The 25,183-nt window shown below is 47.3% G+C and overlaps 2 protein-coding genes across 3 annotated transcripts in view; both read right to left on the bottom strand.

Moving 5' to 3' along the window:
* The window catches only part of ADCY9 (adenylate cyclase 9), a 74,082-nt gene extending 64,247 nt beyond the window's left edge, over positions 1 to 9,835 (bottom strand). For both annotated transcript variants that reach the window (XM_078867086.1, XM_078867087.1), the window contains exons 1-2: positions 9,573 to 9,835; positions 5,843 to 7,538 (exon numbers count right to left, since the gene is read on the bottom strand). In XM_078867086.1, coding sequence (XP_078723212.1) covers positions 5,843 to 7,532 — 1,690 coding nt within the window. In that variant the 5' untranslated portion in view covers positions 7,533 to 7,538; positions 9,573 to 9,835. The remainder of the gene's footprint in view (positions 1 to 5,842; positions 7,539 to 9,572) is intronic.
* Positions 9,836 to 19,431: 9,596 nt separating this feature from the next.
* RBX1 (ring-box 1) lies at positions 19,432 to 23,365 on the bottom strand. Its single transcript, XM_078867085.1, has 5 exons — positions 23,212 to 23,365; positions 21,739 to 21,817; positions 20,907 to 20,977; positions 20,394 to 20,479; positions 19,432 to 19,616 (listed from the first exon to the last, which is right to left on the bottom strand). Exons 1-5 carry the CDS (start codon positions 23,293 to 23,295, stop codon positions 19,604 to 19,606), a joined length of 333 nt encoding a protein of 110 aa, XP_078723211.1. The 5' UTR covers positions 23,296 to 23,365; the 3' UTR covers positions 19,432 to 19,603.
* Between the last annotated feature and the right edge of the window lie 1,818 nt (positions 23,366 to 25,183).

Below are 25,183 nucleotides of genomic sequence, written 5' to 3'. Positions count from 1 at the left end.
AGCCACCTTGTTGAGCTATCATTTGTGGTCGGGCCGCTTCTGAAAAAGAGCAATATAGCCCAGTGGGCCTTACCTGCTAAAATACAAAAACATTAGTTTTAGTTTAGTTTATGTGTTTGCGAATTAACTGCACAATGCTTGTTAAAATATTTGGCGAAACAAAACGATGAAATTAAAATGGTTAGAACATTAGCTATTTCACATTATCTGGTGGACGGTCATAACAAGCTATGGAAGTCAACTACAGACAATGATCTTGTTCTCTTTCATTCCCTACCATCTTCGTTTCAAGATGATGACACCGAAGCTATTTCCAGAATAATGGGAGAACCTAATAAGAAGGCTGCACAGTGGGCTTCAAGATAAATATGTAACATACAACAGTAGACATGACGAGTGAGTAAATTCAGCACGTATACACACACATATTAAGTGCTAATGCATACGGTTAATGATTTTTGTCTTTTTTTAAGAAAAGGTCAAAACAATATATTTGATGACGCTGTTTTTAAACTACAGGTTACATACTACACATTCCTGTATACTGTCTATAATTTTTCAAAAATACTACTGGGAAGACATTGCTGCAATGTCTACTATAGCTACATAAACGCAAGTCTCCCGCTTGTACAATAATGAATAATAACATTATCCATTTACCACCACAAACGCACACACTCGTCACTAAATATAAACAGCTCTAAGCCCAAAACACCTCTAAAGCCACGTGGGTCCAAGCTTTTCAAATTAATTTAACGTGAAGAAGCTTCACGACTGATACAAGACTGCTTACGCACAAGTGACACGTGTAACCTACAGGGTGCTCATAATGGAATCATCCATTATCAGAGAATAACAAATGGTGACAACGGTTTTAGCTAGGTTGGAAAAAAAGCGATGTGCACACACACCAGAGGTCGCAACCGGGTACCCGATACCCGTACCCTACCCGATACCCGGCTACCCGTACCCGGCCGGGTACGGGTACGGGTAGGCCGTGAGTCACTGGTGAGTAACCGTTTGTCACTCATTTCGGGTAGGGTACGGGTACGGGTAGGGAACGGCTACCCGTACCCGGCCGGGTACGGGTACGGGTACCCATTTGCGACCCTGGTGCGGCCGGGTACGGGTAAGGAATCAAAACCCGTTTGCGACCTCTGACACACACACACGCTTGTAGCAAGAAGGTTTAATCGTACGAGATTCATCCCTCTAAACCTCCACGCGTCTGCTGTGGTATTGGCGACGGACGTCATATCAAGATTCTAGCGTCCCGACATCTCTGGCACGATTATTATAAATGCTTCGCTCACGAATACATGTCGGTTTACAAAAGTAAAGTATGTCAGGAATGCTGAAAAGATATCTGGGATGCAGTTCAAACTTGCCGTCCATTTTTGATTCTTTAACGATAGATGATACATCTTGATTTAAAGCTTTCGTGACTGCAGGGATTCATATTCTTGGTTCTTTCGGTAAAGTTTTTCCCTTCTACGTGACTTTACCGAAAGAACCAATAATATGATAGATGATACCTTTACGGACACTTCCATGAAAATCAAATATTAATTACAAAAAATATCACGAGTTTGTTACGGAAACATTACCGATGGATTACACTTACTGATCCACGAAAGGCGAGAAGAGAACTGGGTGCACCAGAGAGCAAGTGGCGTGATTCTTCTAGAATGCGAATTGTGGTGGCAAGCGAGATTACAAGTTGAGTGCGTTACACTCGGAAGGCACACGGCAGAGGTCGCAAACGGGTTTTGATTCCTTACCCGTACCCGGCCGCACCAGGGTCGCAAACGGGTACCCGTACCCGGCCGTACCCGTACCCTACCCCTACGCGGCCGGGAATCGGGTAGGGTACGGGTATCGGGTACCTGATTGCAACCTCTGGGATGAAGCCATGTTGCAGGCGCGGGTGGATTGATTCTAGGAACTTGAATTGTGAGAAGAGACAAGACGTTGGGAAATGAGTGACAAACGGTTACTCACCAGTGACTCACGGCCTACCCGTACCCGGACGCACCAGGGTCGCAAACGGGTACCCGTACCCGGCCGGGTACCCGTACCCGGCCGGGTACGGGTAGCCGGGTATCGGGTAGGGTACGGGTATCGGGTACCCGGTTGCGACCTCTGGCACACGGCCAGTGTCGTGCCGAAGCCCGCTACACGGTGTAACACAGCCAATCGCAAAAACACGGTCATGGAAATGACACAACGGCTCGTTGTTATTAATAATCGGGTTATTCAAAATGCTCTTTAACATTTTAATTCCACACTCCAGCGTTACCAAAATAGTCATCGTGGCTTAACGAGAGCGTGACCTATGGCAGGGCGAGAAAGCATTTACATCCAACATTAAGTATGAGATGCATAATTGCTGCAATGCACGTAATTACAGAACAACGGCCATTCCCAAACGCAAAGAAAGCCTGCATAATCGCAATTGCATTGCCCATTACCAATTAGTCCACACTCTGTAATGACACAATTACAGTCGCTCTCGTGAAAATACTCGGAATAATTACTCCGTGAATTGTAACGTCTGGCTGCAATTGACTCGCGCGCTTCACAGAAGCGGATTCTTAGGCTTCCAGAGACCGACAAAATGCTCAACAATCACAGAGCTGAACTAGACATTGAATCAAGGAGGACTAGCAGGGTGCATGTCCAAATGTGCAAATGTACTGGTCCGAGATACTACGTTGACACACGTAGAGTCCTGACCCCGGAGTCAGAAAATTATATTGGTGGTAGTTTAGTTTGTAATGCTAACCGTAACCGGGCAAGGGGGGTGTTTGCCGGGCGGTGTCATATTGCGATACCATGTTTCGTACCCCCGTGGTTCAAATAATGTATAGTATTCTTTCCCCGTGGTCTCAATTATACGTGTTCAAATACCTATCTCGCACTGGCACCACCAAACGAACAAAGGCTGCGAGCCGATGCCCATGAACAGGGTTACTGGTGGTGGTGGTGATCATCATGAGTGAACGACTGAGGAGCTGCACACGTGGTGGACGATCCGTGCTCAACCAAATGCACGGACCGAAATCCAACCAATCAAACGGAAGTGAGCGGAGAGTCAAGAGACACACGGCCGCTTTTACGACCCATTTTGGAGGACAACAATCCGCCAATGACCTCGAGCACAGGAAACGCGCGCGTGACACCGATTGACAGGCGTCACCAGCAACACAATCTTGCGCTGTCTTCCAACTGCATTTCACAGCGTGTTTTTTTTTATTGCGAACGGCCATTTTAAGAAAAACACAACACAGCCCGATGAACTTGAATCGTTGAAGGGGGGAGGGATTGTATCCTGTACTGTATTTGCACAAAACGTCCGTGTTTTAATCTTCATGTGAATCCTGCTCTTCCACCCACCCACCCCCAGCACAGCTGGTCTAACTGAAGAGTAATAGCTCAAGCCAACCATCATGGGAAACATAGACGACAACAACTGACATGTCCTGCCACTTTTGATCAAGCACAGATCCTCATAAACTATTTGCAATTGTTTTTTAAAATAGTCATCCCGTACAGACAACAAATAGCTTAGTGTTGCCTGTCCTGGAAAGAAAGACCTACCAGGTGCAATTGGCTGAATTTTTTAAAATGTTATTTTATATTTGGCTTTTAAAAAAAGAATATGCCAACACGCGGCAGCCAGATTACAAAGCAACGTGCGATTCCGCTTTCAGAAGCCCCTTTTGCAATAGCCGAGCGACTCTGAGCCAACCAAAAACGAGGCCTGCTTTGCGTGTGCACTGGAGTTTTCCAAGCAACTCTTCAGTAATTTCTCTTAGCTGCTCTGCAGGGATCCCCACTTACTTGAGGAAGCAAAAAATGTGTTTCGCTTGCTCCAAGGCCTGTTTCTGTACGGCCAACGGGATATGGTCAGTTTGTGAGAAAATCTACATTTTAGGATGGGTTGTTTTGCTGCAAACCAGTCATTGGTAACACGACTGATGAGAAAATATTATTATTTCCTTGCTTTGGGAGTGCAAGATTTAAGCCCAGCAACCTAAGCAGTACCGATTCATTCCATGGACACAGACACAGCCCTCTCTTTCAAGGCAACAGCCTTTGTCAGGATTTCACCATTTAGTAAGGGCTTCAAAGAGGACATCTCTCCTTGTCTTTACTGTACAGGCATTCACGGCAGTTAATCGAGCACTGCACATTGGACTTGAACCAGCGTCACTGGATGTACAAACACGGAGCTCTTGATGAGAACAGTGGCTCAAAGCATCCGAGCGTTCACCTAAGGTCAACAGCTTTTTTTGTTCCTTACTAGCCTCAGCAACTTCAGGAAGGGCCACCTGCCTGTGTTGAGTTGATGGTTTTACTCTGAAACACTGGTTACATAGTTTTAAAGAATTGGAAGCATGCAAACTTTACCAGATTGTAAATTCATTTGTATGGCACTCAACTAAGCACATAGTTCGGAAGGAGGCTACAGAAATAAATGAAAGAAACACACGGAGTTTCAACTGCCTTAACTAGCATTTAAACCTCATATTTGAGTCAGGGCCTCAGTGGCAATGGCTTAGATCCTTACACGGGCATCGTGTAAAGAAGTCGCCCAGCTACCACTGTTTTCAATCAAGTTTTGTGTGTCTGTTTGTTATGACTCATTCAACCTACTTTATGTATATGCATTTGTATTTTATGTTCGCCCTAAACACTTCATGTTTTTATTTATTTGTGCTGCGTACATAACTTTCATAAACAATAAATAATTTCAGTTTTATGATGGGATTTTATACATTCGAATATGTATGTGTATGAATATTAAGCAACGGTTTTCCCACATCAATCAATACCGGCTTCTAGTATTTGAACTATTGTGGCTATTCCAAGCCTACGATTAGCCTCCATCCTAGCTCAGCAAAGAGACTTCTCACTCTGTCAAGTGCATTAGGAGAGAACAATCACCAATTGTTTCCATTTTATTACCTGCGGTTTAGGATATTGGGCCATGACACCTGCACACAATAACCTACACTTGAGAATGACGTCACATGGGCTATTAATATCCAAATTACATCAGGCAAACCCATGCAGCGTGAAAGAACATGTTATATTCGAACCATGAAACCCTTGCATTCCATCAAATCGCATTCAAACAAATAACTTATTCTCTTGCCGTTCCCATGAACGTCGAATTCTCCACTCATGTCGAGGACTTGGGTCTAACCGACCCACCGTTTCATCTCATCTATACTGTGTTCAAAGACCACACTGCAGGTCACAACACGTCTCTCTGTCCGCTTATTTCCTCGCACTGTTCGACTTTGAAATACCTTCCCATAGCCTCTTATGTTACAACTTTGCTCAATCCACATTCACTCTTATCTACTACAATTCGGTAACACCTATTTGTTGCTGGCTGCATGCCTTTTTGGGGCATTTGGGCTTATGATCAGCCACCACAATGAAAAAGAAACCTTGCATGAACATCTTCTTGGTTTTTTCGGTAAAGTCACATAGAAGGAAAATAATACAATAATAAAAATAAAACACAATAAAATAATTCTCACGACGTTTCGCCCACACTGTCTTTCCGACAGACCTGTTCTTCACCTGAAGACGGCTGCTTGCGTTGTGGCCGAAACGTCGTGATATTTATTTTATTGTGTTTTATTTTTATTATTTCCCTTCTACGTGACTTTACCGAAAGAACCAAGAAGATGAATCCCTGCAGTCACGAAAGCTTTAAATCGAAACTTGCATGAACAGTTGAGATTGAAAGCTACAAATACAGGCAAGCGATCGACCGTGAGAATGAAAGCAAAAGTAGGACGAGGGCCATGGCGCCAGCCCTTACCTTTCAGCTGCTCTGCGAGCACCGCATTGGGGCCGATGCGCTCGAAGAGCCGCCCGTCCTCCATGGTGTAGCGCTCGTCCAGGCACAGCGCCGTGGCCTCCGACACGTGCACCTTGCCCGCGACGCCCAGCTGCTCCATCATGTTGGCGAGGTTCACGTCGTTGGAGAGCACGTCGAACTTGAAGCGCTTCATGCCCAGGATGCCGCACAGCACGGTGCCCGTGTGCACGCCCACACGCATGTCCACCGTCTCGCGGTTGTCGCGGCAGAACTGCTCGATGGCGGCAATCATCCCGAGGCCCATCTCAACGCAGCAAGCGGCGTGGTCGGTTCGCGGCTCGGGGCAGCCCGCCACGCAGTAGTAGCAGTCCCCGAGCGTGCTGATCTTCTCGCAGCCCGTCACCTCGCACAGCTTGTCGAACCGGCCGAACAGATCATTGAGGAGGCGCACGAGCGTCGCCGCCGACTTGTTGGCGCTCATCTTGGTGAAGCCGACGATGTCAGCGAAGAGCACGCTCACCTCGCTCATGCGCTTCATGGTGAATGGGCGGAAGGGCAGCTGCTCCCGCGGAATAGAGCCCTTCTTCTTCTTGCGAGGACCGGGGTTGCTAGCGGTTGTCGGCGCCGACGCCGAGGAATTTGCTGCTGCTGCCGCTGCAGAAGCGGCGGCGACCGGGCAGCCGGGGGCGACACAGCGCCGGGGTGACACCTCGGAGTCGTCGTCCCCCTGCTGCCGCAGTAGTTCATCAGCAATCATGCGAGGCATCACGGCGTGAATCATCTTCTCCTTGAGCGCCTTCTCTACCTCCAGCTCCTTGCCGTGGATGATGGACTGGCCCACCTTGAGGAAGGTGCTGCGCGAGCGCACCTGCGACATAATGAAGATGTGGATACCTATGGCGTGGATGCACAAGTGCAAGAACGCCTTCCCCACCACCGTGACTGCCAGCACCTCCGTGTGGGCCCGTGACAGCCAACCTTCACTGACGTTGGGGAGCAGCAGCCCCGTGCTCCAGAGCTGCCCGACCACCTCAAACAGCACCGAGTAGGAGAGCCCGAGCAGCGCGCACGCATACAACGGCAGTGGCATGGCCGTGTACAGCAGCAGCAGCACCTCGACGCACACCGCGAAGCTGCCCACGGGCGTCAGGTCCGGCGGCAGGAACGGACGGGTGGGCACGAGCGCCGCCGCCATCGCCAGGGAGGCACCAGCCAGAGCCACGAAGAGGAGCACGGCGAGCGCTTCGCGCACGGCGCGCCGCCGCTCATACGCACGCAAGAAGGTGAGCGCCATCAGCCCGGCGCACAGCAGCAAGAAGGAGAGCGCGGGGGCGAGGCGCGCCGCCCTGCGTGCGTCCCAGTCCAACGCGTACGTAAGGGCACGAAGGAGGCACGCGGCCGACGCGTAGGCCAGGGCATAGCGGAAGCGACGGCGAGTCTGCGGGTAGCAGCGTTGCTCGCACGCCGCCTCCAGCTCCAGGGAGTCGAACTTGGGGTTCCACCAGCTGGCGGCGGCACGCTCAAACAGCTGGGGCAGGCGGTGGCGTCGGTGGCGTCGGTGGAGGCGCCCTCCGGGTCGCGAGGCCGAGTCGCCCGAGCAGCAGCTGCTGACCCTGGCGCGGGTCAGCCTCACAGAGACGCCGCCATGGCCCCGCGTGTCGTACAGGACCTCACTGCCCAGCGTGGCCATTGTTGTCTCCACGCGCACACACACAAACACAGTGTGATAAAACACAACGCACCTAAATGCTCTAATACCTGCAGTGAATAACCACATTGCAATGTATTTTATACAGTGTACAATTAAGGTGCAGCCCTGCAATGATTTGCTCATGTCACGACCGGTGGAAAGGCTTTCACGAGAGGGAGCCACAGAGAAACCCTCTAAAGAGTATTTGGAAAAGTTTCCCATGCTGGGGAGACGTCTCGAAAGATGTGCGACTTTGTACATTTACTTTATCACCAGATACGTGACCTGCCAAAAGCCAAACGACCGTGGCGTAGCCCCATTCATACTGCTGGGTGTCAAGTGGTAGAGGGAGATGTAATAAACTTTTCCTAAATTTTCAACCAGTGATCTCCGGATTGCAAAATCTGTGTGTGCTAACCATTACTCCGTGGCGGAATCAACAGTGTACATATTACACCTCTATGATACCGCACGATTAAATGCTGGGTCATGCAGCGAGAATATTTTTTGTTGACATTGTTGTGAATGTAGCAGCCTCCAGTGGCTGGAGTGATTAAGTTAACTCAATTTACTGCTGGATGAGGTCCTCCCATGCGGTGCGGTCGTGGGGGCTTAAGACGCATAGAAGTTCAGTGCAACATTGGATTTTGTTGCACTGTCCTCCGATGTCCTCCACGGAGACGCTATGAACGGTGTTGTCAAATTTAACGTGTAAACTCTATTCGCATTTAGGCACAACATAAAGCATATAATTACAATCGTTACAATGCCAGCCACTGTTGTAACTAGCTGGAGAACTTGTGAACGGCAAAGGTTTCGGGAAAAGGCTATGCTTTAAATTAAAAACAATCAGCAAACAAATATAATTAAGTAAACACCATATCCACTCCAGTATGTATATAATTCCACGACGGTATACTCTGTGACGCGGTCAACAGGTTTTTAGGGGATATTTATTTTCAAAACACGGTTTCACAACTATTATATTAAGTTAAAATGCCCCACCCCTTATAATGCACTAATATTGTGCGCGATTGTGCTCCGAGTCGATACGTTAATTAATTGGAGCTCCAATTTATTTGTCCATTTTTTTATCGTTCTCACAACTTTTTGACCACCACCCGATCGCACAGCGCGTCACACGCGCGTAGAATAGTAATTTAAAGGGAAAATGCGACGAAGCAAGCGTGCCATTTCACGCGAATAGAATTCAAATTAAATGGCAATGCGAACAAGCGACGACATTAAAACGTAAATACATTTTCAATACAATAAAAAAACTTTACAAAAATTGTAATGCCAAACATCGGGGTTAAAAGAGTTCCACAATGTAACGTTTTATTTAAATTATTTAACGTATTGTATTTAGCGCCTTAACTTTGTCATCAAAGCGATTATTACCATCATCATCATCGTAATAATTACCATTAATATGATTTCATTATCATTCGTTACCACCGCCTTAAACACTCAACATCGCCTTCCCGAGCCACCCCGCCCTCGGCTGGTTGCTCTGGCCGGGTCAGAGAGCTCCTCGGGCCGCAGCTCCGCTAGTCGAGCACGGGGGGCTCGCGGGGGGGGGAGGGGGGTGAAGGCCTCAACTGCGCTCGCTCGCAATAAATGTCGCGTTCAAAGCCGAGCAAACAACGTCGCTACGTCAAATCGCCACGGCGGAGCGAGGAAACCACCCCACCACCACCGCCACCACCGCCACATCATCATCTAGGCTCCAATGCCTCTTCACTTAAACGTTCGCGTTAAGTCGCCGTCCGAAAGAGACGACGCAAAGTTCGACATCAGAGCGCGCAGTCCTCCCTGCTTCTCCCCGTCTCTCTCTCCTCATCTCTCTCCTCATCCTTCATGCTCGGCATCAGCCCCGGTATCTCTCCCTCTCTGTCTGTCTCTCGCTCTCTCCTCATTTATAAATTCGCACAACTTTGTTCCAAGCGGCGTCCTGTTATAATTGTTAAGATTGCTCTCGATGTCCGCGCGGTGGTTAAGTGAGTAAATGTTGTTTTATTCTTCTTCTCTCTCTCTTACCTGAGGGCGCGAGGGGTTTGCGCCGAGCGCGGCTCCCCGCTACGTGTAGTCCATGGGCATTCCTCCTCCTCGCCTTGCCCTCTCTCGCCTTCACCTACTCCCCCCTCTATTTTACCCTCCTCCTCCCCTTGTTGTTGTTTAGTATCTTTACAATTTAATCTTCCAGGCTCGTGACCCGTCGCAGTTGGTCCGTCTTCGCTTTCCACCCCCCTCCTTCTCCTCCTTCTCTTCACCCACCCAGCCCCCGGGGGCCTCTCTTGCCGCTCCTCGCCTCGTCCCCCACGACCCCCACCGCCGCCGCCGGCGCGCGCGATGCTGCGGCACTGACCCCCACCCCCTCCACCCCCTCTACCCACCCCGCCCCTCACCCTCCACCCACCCCGCCCCTCTCCCCCTCCACCCACCCCGCCCCTCCCCTCCCCTCCTCCACCCACCCCCTCCCCTCCACTCCCCTCCACCCACCCCCGCCCCTCCCCTCCTCCACCCACCACCTCCTCCACCCACCCCCTCCACCACCTCCTTTACCCACCCCTGCCCCCAACCCCCCACCCTCCACCCCAACCCTCCACCCCCTCCACCCACCACCCCCACCCTCCATCCTACACCCCCTCCACCCACCACCCCCACCCTCCACCCACCACCCCCTTCACCCACCACCCCCTCCACCACAAACCGTCTGCCGCATGCACCGATCCCACCACATTCGCTCAAACCTTATTTTTGTTTCTCACACACCGCGTCAACCCGCACGGTTTATACCCCGTACTCTTGGTACAGCCAAATTGAGTTTAAAGGTCCATACGGCGTACAGCCGTTTCAATAGGGGCAAGGGGCCGTCCATAAATGACGTTACGCACCTAGAGAGGGGGGTCAGACATTTGTGACGATGTGTGACGAGGGGGGGGGGTGAGAAATGTGACGTCACATCAAAATGCGCAACTTTAAATAAATATAGAATTGTTATAACAACACTCCTACAACATCAGACTGCAGCGCCACATTAAATACGCACATCAATGAAGCATGTTTTATTTTCAAAATGGAAATATGGTTTTGGGGGGGGCAGAGCTTTGTGACATCATATTTGAGGGGGGTTTGACTTTTGTGACCATGTGCGACGAGGGGGGGGGTCAAAATCGTCCAAAATCGCGTGACGTCATTTATGGACGGCCCCCCAAAAAAAATATTTGTTTGTGTTTCTTCCTTGTGATGGGACTTTGTAAGATGAACGTTGAGATTTATAAGGGCACGTGGTGACCAATAAGGTCTGAATTGGTCTATAATAAGGTCTGGCACTGATAAGGGGGTTGACAGGTATGGGATAAGGATAATGTTTGCACTTAGGGGCCGTCCATAAATGACGTCACGCGATTTTTGACGATTTTTGACCCCCCCCCCCCTCAAAATAATACATGCTTCAAATCGCATTAAACTATTGTCTTTGTAGGGCGTATTTAATGTGGCGCTGCACTCTGATGTTGTAGGAGAAAACATTTATTAAAAAGTCTGTTTAATTAAGTAGAACGTGTTGTCTATATTTATTTAAAGTTGCGCATTTTGATGTGACGTCACCTTTCTCAAACCCCCCCCCCCCCTCGTCACAAATGTCTGATCCCCCCCAGGTGCGTGACGTCATTTATGGGCAGCCCCTTTATATACTGCCCGTCGTCGTTACCGTGTTACGGGGTGGGGGTGCTGTGTCGTTTCGGTCTTTGTGTGTTTCAGGTTATTTGTGGGGGTTTTGTTGTTGTTAGGTCATTGGCAGAGTTGTGTTTTCCGCATCCGATTGAGTCGTTAATTATTGTTTATACACTTCAAGATCTGGACTCTGAAAGGGGAGAAAGAAAGGCCAAGTTTCCGACTCAAGCGAGCGCAGGGAAGTTTCCAGCCCTGCCTGCATACACCGGTGGTGGAAATTCCACATTGCTATGACGGGGTTACGTTGAACATGACAACCACAACACAGTACACGCATTCCTGACATTCCAGACGACATCCCTCTTGAGTATAGTTATAATAAGCCGCGTAGTAAGCATATCACTTTGTTAAATCACAGGCTGTAATTACCGTGTTAGGCTATGGCAATCACCCGGAATGTGCCTTTCCTTTTCATATCTCGGAAGCTAAGCGGGGTTTAGCCTGGCCAGTGCTTGGATGGGCGGCCACCGCTCATGGGAACACATTTTAGAGACTGTTGCGTTGTTACTTTGTTAGCAGAGGGCAGTGCAAAAAAAATGCCATTGTTGTACTGCACTTCCTATGGCCCCGCGTATATGCTGTCCGCCTTCACCAACCGGTGCTGCCCAGCGTGGTGAAGTATGGTCAAACAACCCTTACGATCTGGACGGCGTGGATAGACCCTCATCCAGCAGTGGATTGACGAGAGTAATGGTCATTGACGCATAATTACTTCATAATAGTTTGATGCACATTATTTCACCAGAATGCCGAACATTAGCATCGCATCATTGGTATAATGTACGGTTATTATTATTCTTATATACTGCGTGTGTACAACACTGTCATGCGGTATGCATGCAGCATGGTTTTCTGTTCGATGTCCAGACATTGAATTTGAGTGTTTTGCTCCTGTATTAAGGAACGGAACACACCCGCGAGAATCACGTCCACCGTGGAGATGGAGCGACGGAATCAGCTCGTGTTTGGTGGATCGGTGCATCGCGTGGTCGTGAGAGATTGCGGCGACTTGGAGGAGGCCTTCATCCAGCAGTGGATTGACCAAGGCCGATGGTGATGAATGCATGCAAGTTAATTGCTGATGCGCGTGGAGTGTATGCACAATGATTAATTGGAACAGACTGTGCAATGTGCATTCATTTTTGCACTTTAAAATTGAACGACCGCATTCTGCCCGCGTCTCTATAAACGCCTTCGGTGTTACCTATTTCTATATTTAGCTCCTCACAATACAAACCATCCTTATATTATTATTATTGTAGCCCTGCCCAACATCAACAGAGAGCCGCCCGCCCCCCCCTACAGAATCTGCATGCAGTCACGAGGGACTCAAGTCCCGACAAAGCATCTTCATCAAATAGTGGAGAACAAGGAGGCTTGAACGTGACAGTGGCGTTTGGAATATTAATATTTTAAAAATACACATTTGTCCCGGGGCTAAGGCGATGCCCGCCATCCCCATGACTGTGACTTTCTCTCGAGAGAGTAGTGTCAACAGACACGCGCTTCCATGGCCGGGTGCAGTTGTTCAAGTGTTCTGAACAATTTGTGCACGTGGACAGCACGTGGGTCAATCCGCTGATGAATGGAGACCTCTCCCACGGCTGGTCAATCCGGGTTGGTGAAGGTGGGATAGGGGCGGGTGGGTCAGTGCGTGCTAAACGATGTTGATCCACTCTGCCTTCTTCTGCCCACCACGCATGTATGCTGAACTTCTTTCGCACCGTACGTTGCCAACCGTGCGAATCGGAGGCGCGGAAGGTGTGGGGGGATATATAACAAACTAAACACAAAACAGCAGTTCCAACAAAATTAGTTTTCAATCCGGATGATTTAAAAGTGCATCGCTTCAGTTGCTTCCTAATATCGGAAAGGAAAAACGTTCCAGACGGCCGCAGAAGCATCTGAACGCGCGCGATGCGGCGACCACCGTCTTTGTTCAATGGCTAGCAGCGAAAATCCGGTGCTGTGAGGATGATCGGAGTTCGCGTGATGGTTTATGCTCCTTGACGAGATGAGCAAGATAGTGTTGTTCATTCGTGGCAAAAACCACTTTGTGTGTAAATGAGCGCGCAACCTTATTAATGCATTCGTTCGGCAACCGCAAGCCATTTTCACGTGACCCACGAAAGCAGCCCTTTGTCAACCTGCCGGTGAACGGTGGTCACCCGTTCAAGCACTGCACAGCCTCGAAATCTGCTGAGCCTCAGAAGATCTGACGAGATCGGGAATATCCTGGACGATGTGCGACTCCGGTGCTCCGAGCCGTCACTCGTTGTTGCTGCCCTGCCTGCCCCTGAGGCAGAGGTCGCAACCGGGTACCCGATACCCGTACCCTACCCGATACCCGGCTACCCGTACCCGGCCGGGTACGGGTAGCCGTTTGCGACCCTGGTGCGGCCGGGTACGGGTAGACCGTGAGTCAATGGTGAGTAACCGTTTGTCACTCATTTCCCAACGTCTTGTGTCTCTTCTCACAATTCAAGTTCCTAGAGTCAACCCACCCGCGCCTGCAACATGGCTTCATCCCAGAGGTCGCAATCAGGTACCCGATACCCGTACCCGTTTGCGACCCTGGTGCGGCCGGGTACGGGTAAGGAATCAAAACCCGTTTGCGACCTCTGCCCTGAGGCTTGGGCTGTGTCGTATGCTGCAGCTGTCTCTCTCTCCCCTTTCTTTCTCTCTCTGTCTGTCTGTCTCTCAACTTTGCCTACCTTCGCCACCATCCAAATTCTTCCCGAATGTAGGTTGTGTATTTTGTTTTTGCTAAATGTCTTGAGATGCGTTTATATTTAGATGCTATCTAACACGATATTGTTTTTGTTGAATACAATATAATGTACATCCTGTAACGTGCACGTGTTTTGTTATGAATCGTCTGGTGATGATTTTAAGCAAATAAAGTTTACGGCTTACAGAGTCAAAGAATACATGTCAAATTGTCGTTGCGAAAGATGAATGAGGTGATTTGCCAGCACAGAAGAATCCTTCCCCCACTGGACATATGTAAATAAATAGGTTTATAGCTCATCGGATTCCTCCAGTGTAAATAAAGATTGTTAATTCCGAGCTGACAGAGAATGAGTGACGATGTTGCCAGTAATCTGACGAGAGTCGCAACGCCCCGTGTTGACTCTGCCATTGTTCAGTGGCACAGGGTGACCCATCGTGGAAGATAATCGGTACATGTTTTATTGGGGTGTGCGAACATAAAAACGACACGGGGTGTTAAATCATGTTTATTTTTAAGGCAAGGTTCTGCACGCGATTGCCTGTGCGGTGCAAGATATGAATGATGGCTTTTTGGTATAAGTGGGTGTGGAATGGTCTTTTTTTTCTCTCCAAAATAATGAAATACGGTCGAGTAATGGTCAGTGAAGATGCATTCTTCGCGGGATAGGTTTGAGTGTAGCCAGGTTTTGGTTTCCAGTAAAACACCGATTTTTACATAATGAAAAAAATTATGCTGTTGTCCCACTATGTTTTCCCCTTAAACTCGTGTTAGAATCATATTCTGCATCATCCGCATTTGAAGTTCTTGGGAAGACACGTAGCAAAACTTGCGCCCGGTGTCTATAACTTTATACAAATATGATTACACATCTACCAGATTATAAGAGGCACTCCCCAATGCTTGATTTCAAATACAGGGGGATGGGGGTGCGGTGCATCTTATAATCTGGAGAATGTCGGTAATTATAATTATTTCAGTTTAATTTATTAGGTGTAGCCCTGTGAGTCATGCGGCTCTTGACTCGGGTGCAACCGCAACAAAAAAAACACGAACAAAAAACATCTGTAAGTGACTAGGCGCAAAAGAAAAATCCAGGAAAAAACAGCAAAGTTTTCCAGAAAAAAACACCGCAGATCAACGCTGTGTGCAAAAATCCCAGTGGGATGCAAGTCAAACAATAACAACCATAAGACAATTTAGATTAAAGTTATCAGGCTAACTCTGTACTACAACAAACAAATATGGCTAAACCATACGTTTTCGAAATCACCAAAATAAAGCTATAAAAACAATGTAACAGTGATTATAGGAACTGTTATTCAAATTTAACAATAAAGGATAAATGTTCTGTTCACTCTGTGGGCGATAGATCAAAAATTACGTTAAAACCTGCAACTTCTGAGCGCCCCCTTGCGGTCACGTATCCTGCTTAGAGAAACGAGACATTCAGCTAAAGTTGATAATCGATCTTGATTTGAAGCTTTCGTGACTGCAGGAATCCATACTCTTTGGTTCTTTCGATAAAGTCACGTGGGTAGAAAAATAATAGATCACGACGTTTCGATCGCAACACAAGCAATCACTTCAGCAGTTTTTTCTTGCCGTGGTTGTCCCACCTGCTGACGATTGTGTTGCGATCGAAACGTCGTGATCGATTATTTTTCTACCCACGTGACTTTACCGAAGGAACCAAAGAGTATTGATCAATATTTAATTTATATTATTATTTCTATTATTTTTATTATAAAGTTTTACCTACGTGACTTTACCGAAAAAAAACTAAGAGTATTGATCATCGATTATATCCGGCTGCTTCCAACAATGAATCTGGCAGTCCCGAGTCGATTCGGCACAACCGCCCCAAAGGCTGTGGGGCCGTCCATAAATGACGTCACGCACCTGGGGTGGGGGGGGGTCAGACATTTGTAACGATGTGTGACAAAGGGGGGGGGGATTGAGAAATGTGACGTCACATCAAAATGCGCAACTTTAAATAAATATAGACAACACGTTCAATTTAATTAAATATACTTTTTGATAAAATTTTCTCCTACGACATCAGAGTGCAGCGCCACATTTAATACGCACTACAACGACAATAGTTTAAAGAGATTTGAAGTATGTTTAATTTTTTTTGGGGGGGCAGAGCTTTGTGACGTCATATTTGAGGGTGGTCTGACTTTTTGTGACGCCGTGTGACGACGGGGGGGGGGGGTCAAAAAATCGTCCAAAATCGCGTGACGTCATTTATGGACGGCCCCTGTGACCCAGTTCGCTAATCGGCACCACCAGGTAGCGTGAGAAAAAAGTATCTACGTTTGATTTCAGTGTTAAATATTATCTATAGAGTACAGTATACACTACATACATACAACTTAATCAATGGAAATACTGCACGTATACACATCACCCCATGCAGTCTTCGAGATTGGGGTGGTAAGTACGGTACGGTAAATTGCCGCAACTTTTAAAAGTAGGTTATATATTTTTTGTTACCTATATGCAGAGGTGTGGACTCGAGTCATGTGACTTGGACTCGAGTCAGACTCGAGTCATGAATTTGATGACTTGCGACTCGACTTGGACTTGCATAACAATGACTTTGTCCCACCTCTGCCTATATGCATGTTTATTTATGCCAGTTTCATATATAGTTAAATTTTGACTTAAAACTTTCGTGACTGCAGGAATTCATATTCTTGGTTCTTTCGGTAAAGTCACGTGGATAGAAAATCAAAATTAAAAGCAAAAAACCCACGACGTTTCACACAAGCGGTCTTGTTCATGTGGAAATAAAATAAAATAAAGACTGCTTGTGTGGCGATCGAAACGTCGTGGGCTTTTTGCTTTTAACTTTAGTTTTATATCTACGTGGCTTTACCGAAAGAACCAAGAATATTCACATAGTTAACAAATTGAAAACACAAAAAATAAAAACGACGCCTAAAAACACGTCATGCGAGAATGTGCAAAAATAAGCTATTTTAAAGACTAATGATGTAACATTTATCCGGCGTTTTTTGGAAAATCCTGCACCCCCCCCCCCCGAATAATCGATGATCCACTCTCAATGCAATTCTTACCATCCTGAGCCATTTGCTGAAGCCTTTCTCTAAACTACCATCAATCGCACACTCTAAAAAAGACAAAGCGCGGCCATAAGCATTGCCAAACCTCCACTTGTGCGCATCTTTTTTTTCTTTTGTTGGAATCATCATAAAACGTGTGGTGACATTTCAAGTCAAGTTGAACCAGACCAGCCACTTATAACCTGCTGTTCATGGCCAAACATCTGAGTGATTCGCCGCTCCTGCTGAAGCTGTCTGAGCAGCACTCAATCAGAACACCGCCCTCGGCAACATTAGAAGTCTCCTTAGATAACTTTGCGCGTGTGTTCAAATAAAGCAACTGGCATTCGCCACTAATCGGTGATGTCACTGCATCAATTGTGCCAGGCTTGGCATTCAGAGACGCACTTTGAGGCTAAAGGCTTAATATAGATAACACGACACCACTGATATGGATTTATCTAAGAGGACTGCTAGGCACAGCAGACACTGTCAAATCGTTTTCATCCACCCGATGCGCTGCTGCTCATTCTTATAAATATGAACTCTATTCTTGGTTCTTTCGGTAAAGTCACGTAGAAGGGAAACAATAAAATTATAAAACAATAAAATTCTCACGACGTTTCGATTGCAACACAAGCAATCGTCATCAGGTGTGAAAACCACAGCAAGACAATTTGAAGTGTGGTTTTCACACCTGATGATTGCTTGTGTTGCAATCGAAACGTCGTGATAATTTTGTTTTATATTTTTATTATTTCCCTTCTACGTGACTTTATCGAAAGAACCAAGAATATGAATCCCTGCAGTCACGAAAGCTTTAAATAAAAAAAATGAACTCTGCTTACCGTTGTTGCTGGAGGGCGCCTGCTTCCAAATGCCCAGTCGCATCTTCAACAAGCCTCCTCCACAGAGGCCGTTCTTGACATCATTCGTATCAGACGTCGGCAAGTTCAATCACACCTTCAAAACACTTTGCACCACATCAGCCCATCTCTTTTATATCCTATTTCGCCCCCTCTCTCCAGCAAAACAGAAGCTTCTTTGGCGAGGGGCATGTTGGCTCTATAATCCAAACACATCGTGGCCGAAGCGCAGCCCATTAACGGGACTGTCTCGATCTTTCAAGGATCTCTGCATTCCTCACAATCCAGTTCAGAGGATGGATCAACTCGAAGCTAGTCTAAATGTTTCAAAGTAGGCATGTTTATGGAAAGGGACGACGCTTCACAAGCACAGAAATGGCACGATTGTTCCCAAGACCTGTGGAAGCTTCATGTGGAGTGACATGGCAGGCAGCTTCTGCACGGCACTGTGCAGCTCATGAAAAAATGCCAGTCAACCCATTCCGTGAATGCGCAGGTTTGGGAACGCATCCATCCTCTCGGCAGCCACTCATAGTGTAGAACCGAGGGTTACAGTGTTTGATGACAAAGCACCCGCGCCGGTGTTTCATACGGTGAGACTGATGGGAAAGCTCCCGGTTTTTCAGCAGCCTCCAATTCTCGTAGTGAACAGCAATTACTTGATCAGGATACATGTGACTAACCAGTGGGGAGCCATCCATAGACCACACCCATAGATCAGTCAAAATAACCCCCATTCTTATCGTGGTGCCAGATGGTACCACTATGGTATGTTGCGAGCAACATTTGGGAACACATTCCTGTGGAGGGAGCTGGTAGGAACGTTGGGTTGCTCGGTCAATTGCGGCGTGGTGTATTCCGCAAATATGCCCGACTGAGGGCGGGCACAAGCTGGCGTGAGTAGGTTAAACGTTGAGTTTTATAAGGGCACTACGGGGTGACCAGCCCCTCCCCACTCAGCCCTCTCCACCCAGCCCCTCCCTGCACGACGGACGGACACAATAATCCCCTGTGGGCTGGTGTAACCAGGAGGTTCCTACCAGTAAAAGGCTAACGTTGAGTTGGCCGACTACCTCTATGTCGTACTCGCATCCACCAGTGGCAAACAGAGGGTCTGGTGCGGTGTGAATTTAAGGTTAAGAGTAAGCGTTGTTTAACTTCATTACAACCACGCACAGCAAAATGAATAGAGTCAAGCGCATGACATTCACTCATCTCTTATTCAGAGGTTAATTCAAGACACATGTTAACAGTTACTGCAACTTTAATAGTTTTGTTTATTGCTGGTCGATTGACGTTGAGACTTCTAAGCAATTGTCTAATAAAAACTCAATCAAGCAGTCTCTTCTTTCAACCACCGATAAACTGTTGCTCAAAGTCAAGTGCATTGCTTGTTTTACAAGGTAGAAATTACAGTAGATATTCCCGGCTGCTTTTGACATGGAATTGGACATACCTTCTCAGACCATTTATGGCAGGCAAGAAAGCATCAACAGAATCCACATAACTTTATTGAAATCATGCCAAACATCAATCTACTTCTGCCAGCAAACAGCAACACAGGCATAAACACACTTCCAACAAGTAACAATAAAAAAAAACTGAAGAGCAGGGTGGCGAAGGACAGTGCTTCATGAAGGGAGGGCATCCTGGGGCGAATGAAGTTTAATGTCCATACCTAGGCACAGGGAGGTACAACAGGGTGGCAGTCAGGAAAGGCACCAGAATTTTGTACATATGCATGCATGTACGCCTAATGAGTTTAATGATTTACCCCCCCCCCCCACCTCGTGACTGAACAATGTTTCATGATTAGTCACGATTCAATTCAGGGTCATGATTCAAGAATCCACATTGTTGTGACTGTAGGAGCCTCCGGTGGCTGGAGGGATGAAGTGAACCCATTACATACAAAATATGCACATGTACAGCCCGTTTTGTCAAGCCACTGCTGGATGACGGTATCCCTACGTCATCAGTCATATTGGGTTGTTTCTTCATACTTGACCACTCTGTTCAGTGCACACCGATGGAGTTGGGGGGAGATACAGAACAATGTATTTTGCCACACTGTCCTCTCCTGCTCACAATCCCTACTACACCTGTTTTGTGCAAAGTGCTCACTCATCCAAGTATTATCCAGGCTCAACCCGATTTAGCGTCCAACATCTGACAGGATTGGGCATATTCCTCGTTATTTGATCATCAGCACATACCGAAAGACATCAATGTTTACACGTAATAATGATGCATATATAATTATCTGAAGAATCAATATTATATCTATGATGCATAATTACACCTGTGGCATGCATATCGTATAACATGCATCCTTGCCGTCCAGTGATTGGTACTTGCAACCATTTTTGTTAAACCGCTTTACTTTTGTAAGGTGCGCTGTTCTTAATTTTTGTATATTGTGTCGCAAATCTAATTGGTGTACGCCGTTACTCACTTCTGGAATTCCCACTCACGATTGTCGAGGGGACAGACCTGCCGGGTTTTAAGCCAGCGTGAGATGCAGTGGAAGTGGAATGCATGCTGAAAAAACCAACACAGACAACAACGACCGTCACCCAGCAATCTCCACATTGTATATTTTAATTTGCCAAGGTTGATACAGCTAACCAACATTAAGCAAACCTATTCATTTCAATTTAAAGCTTTCGTGACTGCAGGGATTCATCTTCTTGGTTATTTCGGTAAAGTCACGTAGAATGTAAATAATAAAATAATTAAAATAAAACAGAATGAAATAATTCTCACGACGTTTCGGCCACAACCAAAGTAGCCGTCCTCAGGTGGAGAACAGATCTATCGAGAAGACTAACCTATTCACTTTTCAAGTGATCGCCAAATTATTTGCAAATTGATAACCAAAAAAAAACCTAAATTAGACAAACAAATTGTCAGCAGTTATCAAGGTAAGCTTCCATAAGCCAGTTAGATGCCGAGAAAAGAAGCTTACATTGCAGACGCCCCAAGCCACTGTACATTCCTCCGAGGTGGCTGATGCTTGGTTCGCCTGACACTCGATGCCTGTGGTGCAACAAAAAAGGGAATATTCAGAGGACAACATCTTTCCATTACTGCTCAATTTTATTTCATAAATCAAGGTTTTATTCGTTCATGGAAATAAAGTTTCTCAAAAATTTAAACTTTCCAAGAAATAGTGACATCACTTACTATCAACCCAGTGAACCAAGAAAGTGGCCTGAAACCCAGTTTCCTGGAATAGGACTTCAAAGCCATTGATCCCAAAATACAACTTTGCATTCCCAAGACTTTTCTGTGGGACTCTTCTTTAATTCAAGACATCTGGAATGAGGGCATTCAGGACCCCCCACCCCACCCCGCAATGTAAAATGCAATCTCCAACTCCAACTTTGTTTCTGAAAAGCCATTGCTCAAACCTTAAGTCTTTTCCACAATGCATCTTTTAAGGCAGCACTGTTGATGAATGAGGTTGCGTTTTTTTATTATTAATAGTGTGGTACAGTGGCTAACAGACACTCATCTACGATTTTAGAAACCTGAATTTAATTCCTGACCATAACAAACATAATTTTGGCAAGTAACATCTCAACAAGTCGGGGGCTCCCCTTTCACCAACACATACTGATATCAGTATGGTGAAGTATGGAGCAAGAAGCCTCATTACCAAAAAGGAAAATGGGATACCTTAATCCAGCCGTAGATTGACTAAGGGCTGTACAGTATTGATATTATGAAACGGAAGAGCAAGTGAAGTTGGCATAATATAGGTAGCAGGCCCCAGATAACCTAATAGCAGCGCTTACAGAGGTCCATGATGTGGTTGCGGCAGATGGCACAGTTATCCACAACAATATCCCACGCCCACAGGGCCACGGCATTCCACTGCAAACACACAGGGGGAGAACATAACAAGTACATGAGAACATGTGGTGTGGGCTATCTGCCTCAGGAACACTCTTTGACGCCATAATGCCATGATAAACACTTCCACTTCGACAGTGAGCATCTAGGTTGACACGACGCAAATTACTATTACGGTAATGTTTAAAAGCGATGCACTATGCCCCATCATTTACTGCTAAGATAAAACACGGATGTGATCATCCATTGACTTACTGGGGGAAAGGTTGAATCCTTGCACCGTCCATTAAGATGGAATACGCAACGGACTCAAGTGGGAAAATAGCTGCTGTGACATCAAAACGGACGTAGAAGCGGTTAAGGGAATGAATTTAGGACACGAGTGAGGGGAGCTCTGGAGAAGGGTAGTGATGAGAAGGGAAAGGTAAGCTGATGGAAACCAGGGAGTGAGCCAGATAAGAGCAGCTGATGATAGAACTTGTCAAGAATGACATGAGTGAAAACAGCTGCGTTGGACAGGGAATTTGTAAGGTGAGGAAAGTAAGGGGAGTACCTCTGTAGAGGTATTGGTCCTTAAGTCCTTCAGGAAGTTAAAAAGTCATGAACGTGTAACATTTCGCGGCGAAACCCCCTCAGAAAGGGGGCCTGCTGAAAGTACTATGGCTCACAGCTCTACCATCGTAGGGATGAATGATCAGAGCGGAAAAGGTGGGGTGGAGTGGTGGCGCAGGGGGAATTCATCATCACCAGCCGTGGTCAATCCTCTGCTGGATGAGAAGGCCTCCCCAAGCCGTAGCCACTGTTTCAGGCTCCTGCGAGGTAACAATCCGCCATGCCGCCTAAACGCTAACTTCAATTTTTAATCGCTCCATCTTCTCGATGGAAGTTGCTAAGTCCTCTCGGACGCGTTCCATCCCAGCCGCCACCACCATCAACAACAACGCCATCATTACCACCACCACGAACAACGCCTTCACCACCACCATCAACGCCATCACCACCAACAACAACGCCATCATCATCACCACCACCACCAACAACAACGCCATCATCACCACCAACAACAACGCAATCACCACCACCACCACCAACAACAACGCCGCCACCACTACCACCACCGCCGCAACGTCCGAGCGTGACGTCACCGGAGCGCCATAACGATGCGAACGCCGGCAATGTCATAAATATAATCTCGATGTAGACTTGACGAATCCGATGAGCTATGAACCACTTTTTTCACAGATGTCCACAGCAAGGGTCGGGTCAGAAAGTTACAACAAAAACAAACAACACAACGAAAGGAGTGCAAAGTATAGGGAGATCCCAAGCAAGTCACTGAAAGCCTCGTTCGTCTTCATCTCTCCTCAAACGAATTCCCGGCGGTGACACCGCCGACCGCAGCTGCGGGACCTCACCTTCTTGACCTCGAAGCGCTTTTTGCCACCGCCGCCAGCGGTGGTCGAAGCGCATGGCGTATCCACCTCCATTGCGGCCGCCATGACTCGCTCGCGCTGGCCGGATATGACGTCTGCGAGCAACTTCCGTTTCCTCCTTCTCCTCCTCCCCCCCCCGTAACCCGGATGTTCAGCACCGATGGCGGTGACGTCACCAGCGAAGTTTGTGACCTCTCAAATCTCCGCCCTCACTATAAGCCCCTCCCACTTTTCCCCCTCTGCCCCCCCCACCCTCTCGCCCTCCGCCTCCTCTGTCCTCCCACCCCCACCTGCTCTTCGCCCCTGCCCCTCCCCCCTGCCCTCTGTCACCTCCTCCACCGCAACTGGCCCCTCCCCCACCGCCCCTGCCCCCACCGCCCCTGGCCCCTCCCTCCCTCCTCGCCCCTCCCCCCGCCCACTTTACCAACATGGCGGCAGAGGTCTCGAACCTCCGGTGCCAGATCAGAGGGAGTTTTTACCTCCGGATTGAATGTTTTCTTTAACGCAGCAAAAATTGTATCACTCGTTGGACCAAAGTACAGAACGAAACTACTTTTGAAAGAAAGTGCGCGAAGAAACGTGGAGAGGAGATTGTGACGTGCACGCTTGAAGTTAAACGTTGAGATGAAGATGAGCACGTGGACTCAGAGAACATGCGAGGGTTAATGACATTCAAACTGTAAAGGAATGCAAGTGTTCCTTTCACAACAAATGCGACATTTTTTGTTTGAAGAAATGTCATTGGGCTTGGCCAGAAGGGACGATGTCCGATGGTTCAGATCAATGACGGAATCAGGCCAAGGATGTTTGGTACAGTTTGTAGAACTTCTTTCGCGCCGTACGTAGCCGACCGCGCTCATCAGGTGTGGGGTGGGAAAGGTCAACAAACACAACAAACAATTCTAAACAAATGGGTTGTCAAGCTAGGTTATTTTAAAGTGCATATAGAGCACACCTGTCAAACCCCTTATCAGTGCCCTACCGTATTACAGACCAATTCAGACCTGATTGGTCACCCCGTGCCCCTCATTAATATCAACGTTCACCCGACAAATCCCATCACAAGGAGAGAAACACAAATAGAAAATCACCACGACTACATTCACCACCAGTACACTCACCACTACATACATGCCAACCCCCTTATCAGTGCTCTACCTTTTTACAGACCAATTCAGAACGTATTGGTCACCCCGTGCCCTTTATAAACATCAACGTTCATCCAGTTTTAAAAAGAAATGACCTAATAGTTTTGTGTGTGTACTCATACCTGTCAACCCCTTATCAGTGCCTACCTTATTACAGACCAATTCAGAACTTACTGGTCACCCCGTGCCCCTTTATAAACATCAACGTTCATCCTACAAAGCCCATCACAAGGGAGAAACAGACAAAAATAGTTTTACTAAGAAATGACCTAATAGTTTTGTGTGTAAACTCATATCTGTCAACCCCTTATCAGTGCCTACCTTATTACAGACCAATTCAGACCTGATTGGTTACCCTGTGCCCCTTATAAATATAAACGTTCATCCTACAAAGTTCTATCACAAGGAGAGAAACACCAACACATAGACACATATCCCCCCCCCCCCCATATTTAAACGGCTGTACGCCGTATTGACCTGAAAACTGAATTCCCCTGTACAAGAATACGGGGTAAACCATATGGGATTGACACGGTATGCGATAGCTCCCAGTGGCTTTCTAATATCGGAAGGAGAAGAGCGTTCCAGACGGCCGCAGAAGCGCATCTGAAAGCGCCGCGCGATGCCGGTGGCCGCCGTCGTCTTTGTTCGATGACGAGCAGCCAAAAGCCACCGCGTGATGGTTGTTGGTGGATTTATGCTCCTTGACGAGGTCAGCCGAGGTGTTGTGGTTTCATTTGTGGCAAGCACATTGTTGTGCAATGAGTGTCGACCGTATTGTGACGTGAAGGTCCGATTGCGCAGGT

The sequence above is a fragment of the Lampetra fluviatilis genome, chromosome 23, assembly GCF_964198595.1.
Source record: "Lampetra fluviatilis chromosome 23, kcLamFluv1.1, whole genome shotgun sequence".
Lineage (NCBI taxonomy): Eukaryota > Metazoa > Chordata > Hyperoartia > Petromyzontiformes > Petromyzontidae > Lampetra > Lampetra fluviatilis.
This window is presented reverse-complemented; position numbering and strand designations above follow the sequence as displayed.